We start from the raw sequence: 13,245 nt of genomic DNA, 5'->3' as shown, positions 1-13,245 counted from the left end.
TGTTTTTACTAGCCCCGGACTCGAGAACAGCTATGGGCCGTCCAACGGGCCCGCGACGCAAAAGAGACTTGGTATTTCTGTTCCGACGTAGGAGCGGCCCGGTCGAGTCCTAATCCGAAACGTGCTCTGAACCCATTCCTTCCTTATTACGTATCACAGCGCGATTGTAGATGACGACCCCGCATTTCTGAAAGCCAGCGGCCGTTTCGGCCGTCCGCGAGTGCCGTTTTCGCTCCTTTGCATCGCATTATTTGCGGCGCTTCGCGCTCGGCGCGTTCCGAGGTTCGTCCGAATTAACCCGGTTGCGCCCCAATATGACCGAATTAACGAGAGTTCGATGCCATTAAACAATAAACATGCTTGGCGGGACCAGAGAACACGTTGTAATTGTCTGATTTTCCGAAATAATGATTGTGGAATTAACGAGCTTTTACTGTATAAATATGGCAAAAACAGTCCATTGCTGTCAGTCAACAAACAAAACTGGAAATTCCATTCTATAGGAAAGGGAACATTGGCGCACACAGGGTCTTGATTTTTAAGTTGGCATTTAGTGTGGCACAAAATATATCAAACAGTTGGACAAAATTTGTTTTAGAGATGTTGAGCAATGTAAAATAAGTACCAAGTTTTCAAGTGAGTTTCGCGCTGCTGGAAATACATCTATGAGAAAGGAAACACAACACAACATCTGACTTTGCAATGCTTGTTAAAAGTTAATTGTGTGATACAGCCAGCGTACACAACGCAACTGTATAAAAAAAAACCCTGCCTTTACATTGATTGAAGCTATAGAATTCTAGTCTGTTTCGCAATGGGCCTCTGCGCTGGTGCGCCTTTAGCGCACGCGCACCGAAATTTTTCTGACGGCTTTATTAGCGGCGAACAATCAAAACATTTCATGTCACTTCAACCACACCACGTATTTTTGTGTTTGCTACACGACTGGTTGGATTACAGGATTGTAACTTCTTTGTGTGCGTGCTACAACGACGTGCTGTCCAAGACTACAGTATCGCCCGCGGAATCTCCAGATGAGCGATGAGTTATGTTTGCACTCTCAACGCTTCATGCAACCAGACGTGTTCACTTCGAACAAATGTTCTCGGTGATCGGGAGGCCGGAGAAGCAGCGCGACGCCATGTTTTGCTCAGGAATTTTACATCCTCTCCTCCCGGCAGTTGCGCGGGGGTGGCTGGTCATAAAACACTTGTCACTTGACGGCTGCTCCGCCCACGACGGTTCAAACGTGGCTCCGGGCTTTCAATGCCTTAGAAAACGAGAGGGTGGGGGTGAGGAGATCGCGGGAGACGACGGCACCTCGGAAGATGCGTACGCATTTCGGCCCCTTCTGGCCGGCGGCTATTCTTCGTCAGTCAGTGGTGGTTACTTTCCCTCGTTCGGGCTCCAAGCATCGGCGGGCGCCGCGCGCGTGCCCCTCAGTATTCAGTCAAGAGTCATCGGGAAAAAACGAAGTCGGATATCGAGACAGGATGCCGCGATCCTATGGATACGGAGATTCGACGACGATGCCACAGTGAGAAGGCAGCTGTCCTGTTCTTCATCGGACTTGATTGTTTTGACTTTTGAAGAGCGATCCGCAGATGAGCGCCGATGTGTCCTGACAAATCGCAAACTTTCCGCCGGATTTTTGTGTACGTATCGCGTTCAGTAAGTCGTTTCGTTCCTTAGTCGCATGTTACTTTCCGTGTTTTTCGTACGTGAAATATGTGCTGCGTTTATTAACGTATACATTACCGCGTACTTTCTCTAAAATTGTTACTTTGTGAATACCCATGTGGTGGGCTTTGCTGTGCGCGTCGAAGCAGGTTAGTTAAGTCCTCGCCCTTAGCGATGTTTCAGCATTTGCGTTTGTTGTTTTGTTGTTTTATCGCGTTGTCGTGCGCCAGCTAAATATCCGTTTTTGATTTGCCCTTCGCCGCTCGTTTCACGCAAAGAAATGATGGTTCTGTAACACACAAATTTTCATTAGTTTTGAAGTTGTTGCAGTCTTTCAAGCTCTTGCCGCAGTTACCTTTTAATTAACAAATAGGCTATGAACATTCCGGTAGTTCAAGATGGTTATGGATTTCATCTGTGTCGAATGTCTGTTCGCATGTAGATGTTCATTTATTTCATTTTGCATTACGCTTCGCTTTTCACTCATTTCCTTTTGAACCTTCGGTGAACTGACAACTTAAATAAGCGCTAACAGGGAGGCTGTGTGTGTTTGTGAGTGGTCCCGTTTCCACGATTTCTAATATAAGAGCGTTATTCAAGGTAATTGGTGTAGGTTCTGTGCAAGCGGTCAGCAGAACAAAGCGTGAAATGTGAAATTATTTTCAATACTTGCAGTATCTTTGACATATGTATACATGCAGAATAAAGTTGTGTGTACTCTCAGCTTTTCTACGCTGATTATCCCTGCTGCTTGCCAAAAAGCAAAAGCGTGGCCAACATGCATTTATTTACGTGCACAAAAATCTACCTCATGTTAAACTACACATTCAGTGAAAAATGTCGTAAAGATGTTGACATAGCCAACAAAAAGGCTGGCAAGAACCAGTGTGAAACGCTGAAAAAGAAAGAACGATGGTGCAGCCAACGATAAAGGCTGGCAAAAAACATTGGAGCTGCCAATGTTTATAAAATGTTGGCGATACGTACGACGGACAATGTTGGCTACAGCCATCCTTGCCATTATTGGCGATATGTCGGACGGACAATGTTGGCTCCAGCCATCCTTGTCGTTATTGGAAAATCATTGGCATCCAATATTGGACCAATGCACATTTAGGTGTAGCAAACCCCCAAAAGCCAACGCAGGACCAATATTTCTGCCAATGTTTACCAACGTTGTTCCGACATTGGTCCAATGCCGGCGTGCTGCCTGGGGCTATTGCCCTTCTTAGTTCGTGGTCATCCTGTGTGTGTTCTTTTCGTGAGTTCTTTGCGCTTTATGGGTGCGCTGCAAGTATCGAGCTGCTTGGTGTTCTTGTGACTTCGTAATTGGATGCTATCGTATTCATTTATTCGCCTTTACAGTGAAACTGACTCTTTAGTGCTAGGAAAAACTAGCACGCACAAACGAACAGTTTGCCACCATTACCCAACATACGCTAGCAGGAGACGGAACTAGCAAGCCAACATCACAGTGGAGAGATAGCCAAAGCTGGGCACAGTTACACTCCACTAGGCGACAGTTGGCTAACCAGAGTGTCATGCCATTGAAGTCATGGCATATCATTCTTCGCCCCTGTTTGTCTAGATAGCGCAGCTAAAGAGAAGATTACAATGTCATATCGTCACTTATTCAATTCATATCTTGCCATGCATGACACGCGCGTCTTATAATTCATGAGATGACATGCCATTCATCGCTGCATGTTTACCATGCATGCATAACGAATAGGCCATGATGGCTTCACGACGTAAGCATAACGTCATACCATAGATTACATGCGTTACATGCATCATCATCGTCATCATCAGCCTGTCTACGCCCACTGCAGGGCAAAGGCCTCTCCCATGTTCCGCCAATCAACCCGGTCCTGTGCTTTCTCCTGCCACGTTATACCTACAAACTTCTTAATCTCATCTACCCACCTAATTTTATGTCTCCCCCTCACGCGTTTGCCATCTCTTGGAATCCAGTCAGTTACCCTTAATGACCACCGGTTCTCCTACCAACGTGCTACGTGCCCGGCCCATATTCATTTCTTCCTCTTGATTTCAACTATGATATCCTTAACCCCCGTTTGTTCCCTGATCCACTCTGCTCTCTTCCTGTCTACACCTGTCATTTTCCTTTCCATCGCTCGCTGCGTCCTCCTCAATTGAACCCTCTTTGTAATAAGACTCCAGATCGCTCGCTGCGTCCTCCTCAATTGAACCCTCTTTGTAATAAGACTCCAGGTTTCTGCTCCGTAGGTAAGTACGGGTAAGATGCAGCTGTTATATACCTTCCTCTTGAGGGATAGTGGCAGACTACCATTCATGATTTGATAATGCTTGCCGAATGACCCCCATCCCGTCCTTATTCTTCTAGTTAGTTTACTATCACGGTTCGGCTCCGCGGTTACTACCTGTCCTAAGTAGACGTACTCCTTTATAACTTCCAGTGTCTCGTTACCTATCGCAAAGCACTGTTCTCTGCCAAGATTGTTCCACATATATCGGGCCACAATGTGTCATTCATTACCGGGTGTTTGTTATGCATGAAAGCACGTACCGGTATGTACTTTGGCAATGAAATGACAACGCAGGCTTCATGTCTTAGTCATCATATAAGTTGTATCAATTATGTCGCGAATAGCTGCCACGCATGTCATGATTTTCATGTCATGTCCTTCCATTTATTGTTATCGTAGACACATGGAGTGCCTTTATTAGATTCTGTATATAGCAAGATAATGAAGTTTGCACCAGGCACTGTCATTTGTTTCATGACGTGCATGGGATGCAGGGCAGTCTGCTATCATGACCTGTCGTTCACGTTTCTCGTACCCTCGTGTCATGTCATGCGCATTTTCTTATATACCTAGTGATACGGCCACAAGAGTAGATAGATAGATAGATAGATAGATAGATAGATAGATAGATAGATAGATAGATAGATAGATAGATAGATAGATAGATAGATAGATAGATAGATAGATAGATAGATAGATAGATAGATAGATAGATAGATAGATAGATAGATAGATAGATAGATAGATAGATAGATAGATAGATAGATAGATAGATAGATAGATAGATAGATAGATAGATAGATAGATAGATAGATAGATAGATAGATAGATAGATAGATAGATAGATAGATAGATAGATAGATAGATAGATAGATAGGTTCCTTTGCCAAGAAAAGATAGTGGGCTTTGTGGTACACAGAGATGAGTTCCTTCGTGATTCGACCTTTTTACCAACACCAGCTGTCATCTTTCTCTACAGGCCCTGCTCTCAGCCAAACTTACGTCTTTCTATGGAGACGGTCATTATCCAATTTGGATTTATGCTGTGATGACGTGGTTCGACCTCGTTCAGCTCAGCTGCATCCCGGTGTTCGCCATTGTCTTTATGAATGAAACAGAGTTGGTAAGCTTTAGCATGCTCTTGGTCCTCTTTCCCGAGAAGACGGCTGTTCACTCACATATATTTTAAGTGTAGTACGTTTGAAGTGTAGGTAACACACATTCAACGCCACTCGTGAAGGCAGCAACAAGAGCTCAATCCTGGGTAACGCGTGCTGTTAATAGGCAAGCTAAGTAAACAGCGAAAAAATTGTTTTATTGACCTAACAGAATTTGCTTAGAAACATTTTTCAACTCATTACAAGCTTAATTACTAAATTCGTGTGCAGCTGTTTTAATACAAGCTATGTGGTTAGAAAACCAATCGTCTTGAGGTCCATGCCATATAGAACCTCCTCGATGTTTTACTGGCGGTGTTACCCGTGTCGTTGTGCTTATTCTTTTACGTATATTGCGTGAGCTGTTGTTATTGTAGGTTGGTGTTATTGTGTCTTGCTGTAGACATTTGAGCAAGATTAAATAATGTCACGACAAGTAGAAAGCCCAATCAATCATCAAACTTTGTCTGCTCAGGATATAGATCACTGCCTGCTCCCGTTACCAACGTGGGTTCCTGTCAATTGGGAGCATGCCATGTATTATCGAAAAACGCTCGTGGTCGAGGGCTTCGACACGGACGTCCGGAAGCGCCCTCCTCGAGCGAGAGCCCAGGTACGCTATTTTGGATTCTTTGTCGTATTAGATTTTTTTTTCGGATCCTGCTGCGGAATCGACATAACCACGACTGCACTGTCGCTTGAAACGGCACACCAAGGACGCTGCAGTTACTACTTTCATCCAAAAATGTAAAGGTGAACTCCAATTCCAAGTGCCTCATTGAGCTGCTAGCAGGATATCTGCGCCAGCGTAGAGTCTTTGCGAATCTGAAAATTCACGAAATTTTTGTCAACGAGACGTCGAATTATAAATGAAACACTATGTGACGACTATGCATATGTTGCGAGCCTTTTTATTGCCTTCTGCTTTCAGAAAAAAATGGAATGGCTCGACATTTAGGACAACAAGCGCCAATTAAGTGCAGCAAATGTGACTGCAAGAGTTTGTTACGGCGCAGGCAATAACCTTAGAGAGATCCGTCGTGGAACCATAATATCCATAGTACCTTAACCACATAATTTCCTGAATTCGCTCTAGTAATTTCAATAGAGAAAAACTCGACGGCGATGAGACTTACATGTCATATGTCTGAATTAAATGAAGCTTCGCAAAATGGCAATGCCTGCCCGTTTTTTCTGGTTCAACAAACATTGAAGCACAAAGGTATTTCGAACAACGCAGAAAGATTCGGAGAGCAAAGGTAAGGGGCAAGCTGAAGGCACGGGAAAGCCTCTTTAAATATATCTGAAGGAATATAAGGAACAACCACGCAAAGCTGTCGCCATACATACACGTCAAATAAGTTCAATTTCCTTGAAATTTGGCAGCATTGACTCATGGCTCACGTTTCTTGCCGGTGTTTGTCGAAAAATCCCGTGGCCACGGTGTTCATCAATCCACAGTGAAAAGTGTGTGTATGCAGACAGTGTGGATGAAATGCCGCTACTGGCAGCCCATCGCGACTACGTTAATAATATTTCATGTTCATACGCAGCTTTTGAATGATGGTTGCTCTTTGATTGTTTGTGTTGACAATGGCGTAATTCAGAATGGTTACAGGAAAGGTCGCAGGGAAAAAGATAGTAGAGCTGAATGGTTGTTCTTACCATGGTTAATGGAAACTTTCGCGGTGGTGCTGGTCCTTCTGTCTCCTAAAAACAAATTATATCGCACTTTCTTCTTTTATACCATGGTTAATGAAATTGCAGACAACTCAATGATTAGGCTGCGACTGAATGAAGACAGTGATGCCATTGCTACGGAGAGCCAGCATATGCTTCAAGTAGCCATTCATTCATTCATTCATTCATTCATTCATTCATTCTCTCTTTATTTTCCAGAATAAAACGAAAACATTACATTCTGGATGGTCTCCTGGGCTAAAAGCTGTAGCCATCATTAGCCGTCCTGCAGAGAGCAATTGTCTGTGCTAGAAGCTACCAGTAATTGCGGTAGTTTAACCTTTCAGCCTGGGAATTTTCATTTTTATCGAAAATTTGTTTGTGCGTGCTTTACTAACAGTTAGGCCCTCAGAAGACCGCAAACAAATTCAGCCAGTGGTGCAAGTATTGATGGATTTACAAACATTGCGACAGATTAAGACATCAGGGCTCGGTGGTTGCGAAACGAGAAAATAGCTTCTTCATTCAAGTTACTCACTACAGCGCACAAAATCAGAACCAGTGTCTTATTTGGCTATGTGGAAGTCCTTGAAACATTCTGAGACTTCGTCCCGAAAACGGTGCTTACCCGCCTCAGCTCACCCGCCTCAGCGTCTCCCATGACTTCGGTCAAGCTTCTTTTTCGCTGGGGCTCCCAGTTCTGCAAAAATACCACAATGATGGTGTCGTTCGCAGTGGGTATCCTAGAAAAAAGAATATTTCCCAAGAATTAGCAGTTTTGGTTTGGTTTCCGAGGTGTTAGAGGGAATTTTGTGTGATGGTGTTAACTGACATCACCAGGGGCAAGAGAGGCAAGGTATCAGCGAAATCATGGCAATATTACGGCGTTACATAAAGTGGGCGAAGCAGCTCTAGGAATAGCATTTTCTTCGAATAATAACAATTGTCGGTGTTTACCGTCTCAAAACCACGACATGATTATGAGAGACGCCGTAGTGGAGGGCTCCGGAAATTTCGACCAGCTGGGTGGAGAGGGCAGCGCAAAGACGCAAGGACGAAGAAACAAAGCAGACGCCAAGTAGGCGTCAACTTGGTTTCTTCGTCCTTGTGGCTTTGCGCTGCCCTCTCCAAACAGTATCATGCACCAACTAGCCCAAACCAAAGTACTGCTCGACCACCTGGGGCTCTTTAACGCGCACCTGAATACACGGCCCTCAAGCATTTTCGCCTCCATTGAAAATACAGCCGCCGCGGCCGGGATTTGACCCCGCGACCTGCGGGTCAGCAGTAGTGATGCAGAACTATGGATGGTACTATCGACACTATTGATAGCTGAGTCACTATTGAACTATCGATGGTAAAAAAGAACTATCGATAGCGATACCGATAGTAAATTCTATAGCACTATCAATAGTACAAAATCAACCGCGCGAACATTTCAGCATAAGCTTGGTTCCCCGAGTGGGTGTTACATAGTTGAGCAGGAGGAGCAGTGCTGACGGGCAAGAAAGTTCACGTGTTTCTGTTGCTTTACCAGATTTACCGGAATGTTTCGCTCAAACATGATAATTAAGTTAAAACCGTTCAGCCGTAGCGGAAAGGAAGTAGTTACATGTGGCGGAACTGCTTCTTTAAGTTCATATAGCCTTTTAGGATTTCAAAATAAAGCAAAAAAATATCAAGAACTAAGTTTTTTAATTGCAAGGAGTAACTGGATGTTTTTAAATATGAATTTATTGATGGACATATTCCGTCATTTTTACTGCGGAAATAATTTATTTCTCTCGCCGAAAAGTACTCATAACTTAAGCGAACTGAGTATTGCTGATAGTAGGCCATCGCAATTGTTTTGGCAATATCGTTGGCCAGCAACAGCATCATTATTCACACCACTATCAATAGTACACTCTTAGAAAAAAGTTAGGCTTCACCAACAAAATACTAATAGTAAAATGCAGGTTAGTGAAATTCGCTACCTTGTTAGTAAATGAATTGTACCAACAAAAATGGTTAGTCGATTACTAAATTGTTAGTAACCACACCAGCAACTTAGTAACCGTACTAACTCTAGAGGACTACAATTACCCAGCTAGAGGCTTACGCCTATTCTGTTTAAGTGTACGTGTGCGTTGCCATATCAAGTTGATTGTACCGAGAAAGCATGCATAAGGTGAAATGAAAAAAAACAAAAATGGCACGGCTTGTTGCACCAATTAACAACCGTTAATTTCTTTATTTATTTAATTGCCACAGTAAGTATGCGTCACAACAACGTACATTGAGGCATGAACAGACCGTAAGCGAGAGCACACAGAAGCACACACAGAATATCAAAGCTTCTACGCAGCAGCTTGACCTATATACCTACTTCGGAATAGCACACACTGAACCGCTTAACAGTCATAGAATTTAGAGATAATCGATTATTTTTTTACCCAGCGTCTTGTATCCCACTGTTTGCATGTATGCCATCACGTAGCACGATAATGTTAATCCAACAAAATCTAAAAAATAAAGTTTTGTCTAAGTTTTCCATAAGGCTGTCACAATTACCTAGTTAAACACACTAAGAAAGGCTCCTTCTTTACTAGCTGCTGGTTAGTAAAGGGACGTCGCCAGGGTTGTAAAATACGTTTGAAACTAGTAAATGCATGCATGTACTAACTGTTTACTAACTTTTTTCCTAAGAGTGTCTTATCGCTAGTAATATTACCGATGCTACTACCGATAGTTTATCGATAGTAGTACTATCGATAGTTTCTTTATACTATCGATAATTTCAAGAAAACTATGGATCCTATCGATAGTCAATTTGCCGATAGTTTTGCATCACTAGTCAGCAGTCGAGCACCATAACCACTAGACCACCGTAGCGGGTTTTCTTCGAAAAAGGCAGTGCAGTGCATATTCCGCCGACCTGATACTGCGCCTTGTTGAATTCCCACTTGTTTTACTGCGCGTCAGTTTGCGGAACCACCACACTTACAAACATAATATAAAGGTACATTATACTGAAAAAGGCACTGTGGTCTATCGATATTGTGGTGTTTCTAGAACGCACAGATCCAGTTTTCGTAATCATAGAATGAAATGAATTCGGGCAAAGTTTACATTCACAAATTACTAATAATGTATGAAAATGCCACACTTGGCGAAATTAAGAACTTTTATACCCAGCAAGCTTAAAGGAAGGCATAGCGTTCTATCCTTTTAGGTACCAGCCTCTATTTGAAGTTCTGTTCTCGCGTACGAATTCTCCCGTACATTTCCGTTCTCCCCTACACACAGAAAGGGTTGAACTCACAATGCCACTTACGTTGAACGAATGCTGTGCGCGAGATAGAGATATATTAACACTAACGAAAAAGGAAGTATTCGATCTTTTTGTAGTGCAAAGGAAAGTTTTATATCTTCAACATATCATTTTTCATTAATGATGCCAGAATATTTGAATAATGCTTATGGTAATAGGGTCATTTTATGCCAACTGTCCCAGTCTGGGCGCTCGACAAAAATTGATTTCTCTGAAAAAATCTGAGAAAATTACACACTTATAGACATTAGTTGTACGGTATTTTCCCAAAATATTTTGAGCGGCAAAAATATTTCGGGCACGTGAGCGTCATTTGAACTTCTCGATATGGTGGTAAACCAGGTACGAAAGAAAAATTCGCTATAAATTAACCATTTCACGCAATCATTCCAAACTTACTTTTTTGTGTTTTTAGAGCATCGCGCTTTTATATAGGACAGTTGCTTAGAGTAGCTTTATATTTTTCACGCCCTGGCGCGTAGGTAAAATTCAGTAAAGTGCTGCGTTTTCGGGAATTTTTCAAAAAAAGGCGGTCGCAGACCAAATATACATCAATTCTTTTTATAGAACTCTCCATAAAACGTACTATCTCCTGAAGTTTTTGTGCTGCCTGTGTGCGGCGTACAGGTTCCAAAATAAAATCCTGAACTTGAAAAAAACGCTACATTGGCCTATGTTTAGACGTCTGTAGCACCCAAAGGTGGCCCAAGAAAAAATAAGCAGAAAAGCGCATACGATTGAGAATCATAACATCTTCGTCCACAGAAAGTTTAATCGAAGTAGTTTTTCTTTTAGTCAAGAAAGAATGTTTTGAAGTTTAGTCCCACCATTGCATTATTTTTCAATGAGGGCAGTGCAAACCGACTGAATTTACTACATAAAAAAAAGTAGTGTACTCGTAGCACATGGTTTTCAGCTCCTTTTGTTAGTACATTATAATGTATGTTAGATATCAAGGAGATGAGAAGCAGAGGTAAAAATATAACAATACCATTGGCTTAGATGCCGAAATTCCCCAATAATGAATCGCGTTACTTATTGCATGTGGCTCTGAGAACCAATTGGCCGTGGTTATACGTGTAACAGACCAGTTACATGAAAATAGCAAAATAAGCGCACGTGGCAATATTCTATGGAAACTTCACGAAATTTACGTACTTGCATATGCATATGACATAGAGCCATATAGTACAATAATGATGTGATACTGTGGCACAGGATAAATTGAAATATCGTGCTCTTCCATTTGGCCATTATTTCACGTCACTGAGATGCAGCTAATGAGAAAAATATGGTTGCTAGAAATAAGACGAGACGTGATCCCTCTTTAGTGAACGCGTTACGAGCTAACCGTTAAACAGTGCGACTGGTGGTTGTGCGAAAGAAAACCATAAGAATAACGAAATTGTAGTGGCAGATTTCGTATTGCGTTCATTTCCCCGTTGCTCATGTCTGCCTTCTTTCATTCAGTCGTTCCTCGCTCAAATTCGAGCTTTAATCACGAACGAAACTTTATTGCGCCCTTTAAAGGGGCCCTGCAACACTTTTTCAACGTGGGTAGAAAACGCTGCCGGTCGGTCGGTAGTCGAGGCTCCTGAGAACACGCGCGCCAAACATTATCGCTCAGCACGCCGCCTGGAATTTATAATTAATTCTCAAAGTCTGCTAGACATCGTTCCCTCTTCTCTCGACAAATGCTGCCATATACCCAAATGACCGCGCCATATAGCAATATTCACGGCCATTGGGTGATTTGAGCGTTCTAGCGCTGCCCCATACACTTCACTATGATTTGAGCATCGTGAGCTCATAGTTGCCGCTACCGCCGCGGGAGGCCGACACGTGCCCGCGCGAGCTAGGCTGCCTTGATGCCTGCGCGCGGCACTCCAGCGCGAGCGCTCACACTGAAAGTAAGCCGCACGTTCGAAAAAAAGCAAAGAGAAAGTGCTCGCCTTCATGACGCGCGCGTGACGTGACTTCTTTCCCCGTGCGATCCCTCCCTGCTCAGCTTCCAGCGCTCTCTTCGGGTCGAGAGAATAGAGAAAGCGCTTACAGCGTGCGACAAATTTCCGTAACTCCGCTTGTACTTGACGGGTTCTAAAAATTTTTACGGTGGTCGATCCGTGAGGCAATAAACTCCTTTAATAAACCCATTCGATGGTTACTTGGAAAAGTGTTGCAGTGCCCCTTTAAGGAGGAAAAGTTTGCGAGAGCTGTATAGATGATTTCCACTTTCACAGTTATACATCGTACTGTGTGTACAGCAGCCATATCGGTGGCAACGTGTCTTGCAGCCGGGCGCACGACCGTCGTCTAAGAAGCCTGCCGAGTCCTCCAGCGACTCCAGCTCATCATCAAGCACCGAGTTCCTGGGTTCTGCCTTTGTGGTGGCCAGCGACCGCCTGTTCGTCCAGCCAGGATCGGACACCCTACGCAGATCGCGCAAACCAAAGCCCGCCGCCCCCAGTGGTGTGGCCTCGCTGTCCGGCACGGTGCACGTGTCCCGACACCTGAGCTCGGTGCGACGGTCGGGGATTCGCGAGAGAGACGTGGCTGAAGCGGAGGATTGGGCTGACAAGCAGGTCAGGGGGCAGCAGACCAACCAGTGTTAGCTGCAGTCTAGATTAAACGTATATAAGTAAACACTTATGTTATCGCTTCAGGACAGCCAGGTTACTTCTGTGGTTCAAAATACTTCGACGATCTGCTTTCACTTATCTACAGTAGTACTCTTTGTAACTTAGTACCACTGCAATTACAATGGACCATCTGGGCGAGCACACTTAACTTTATGTGGAACGTTAACGTAACGCGGTCACATTGGTGGACTAATTTTACATACAAGACTGGAAGTTTCTATGCTTTGTATAATCTTATAATCCGTGGTTTCTAGTGCGTCACCTAGCACGATAGGAACATTCAGGCTCACGAGATCGTTGAAGTATTGGCCACATCTGTTTTCGTAGCAGCGTAGTTTACATGTGGCATTTTTGTCCGACGCACGATGCTCTTTCCGCATAGAAATCCTCACTGTAGCGTACGCTTCTTTATTTACAGTGTGATGTAAGTGCGAACAGAACAAGTATTTTTAGTATCGGTTCACATTTTTCGCATAAATCAAACG

General features: G+C 43.5%; 1 protein-coding gene across 1 annotated transcript in view; it reads left to right on the top strand.

The window, feature by feature from the left end:
* The window catches only part of LOC119406666 (serine/arginine repetitive matrix protein 1), a 70,233-nt gene that overhangs the window by 36,172 nt on the left and 20,816 nt on the right, over positions 1–13,245 (top strand). The window contains exon 5 of the mRNA XM_049420174.1: positions 12,416–12,703. Coding sequence (XP_049276131.1) covers positions 12,416–12,703 — 288 coding nt within the window. The remainder of the gene's footprint in view (positions 1–12,415; positions 12,704–13,245) is intronic.

This window comes from Rhipicephalus sanguineus, chromosome 10 (assembly GCF_013339695.2).
Source record: "Rhipicephalus sanguineus isolate Rsan-2018 chromosome 10, BIME_Rsan_1.4, whole genome shotgun sequence".
Classification (NCBI taxonomy): domain Eukaryota; kingdom Metazoa; phylum Arthropoda; class Arachnida; order Ixodida; family Ixodidae; genus Rhipicephalus; species Rhipicephalus sanguineus.
This window is presented reverse-complemented; position numbering and strand designations above follow the sequence as displayed.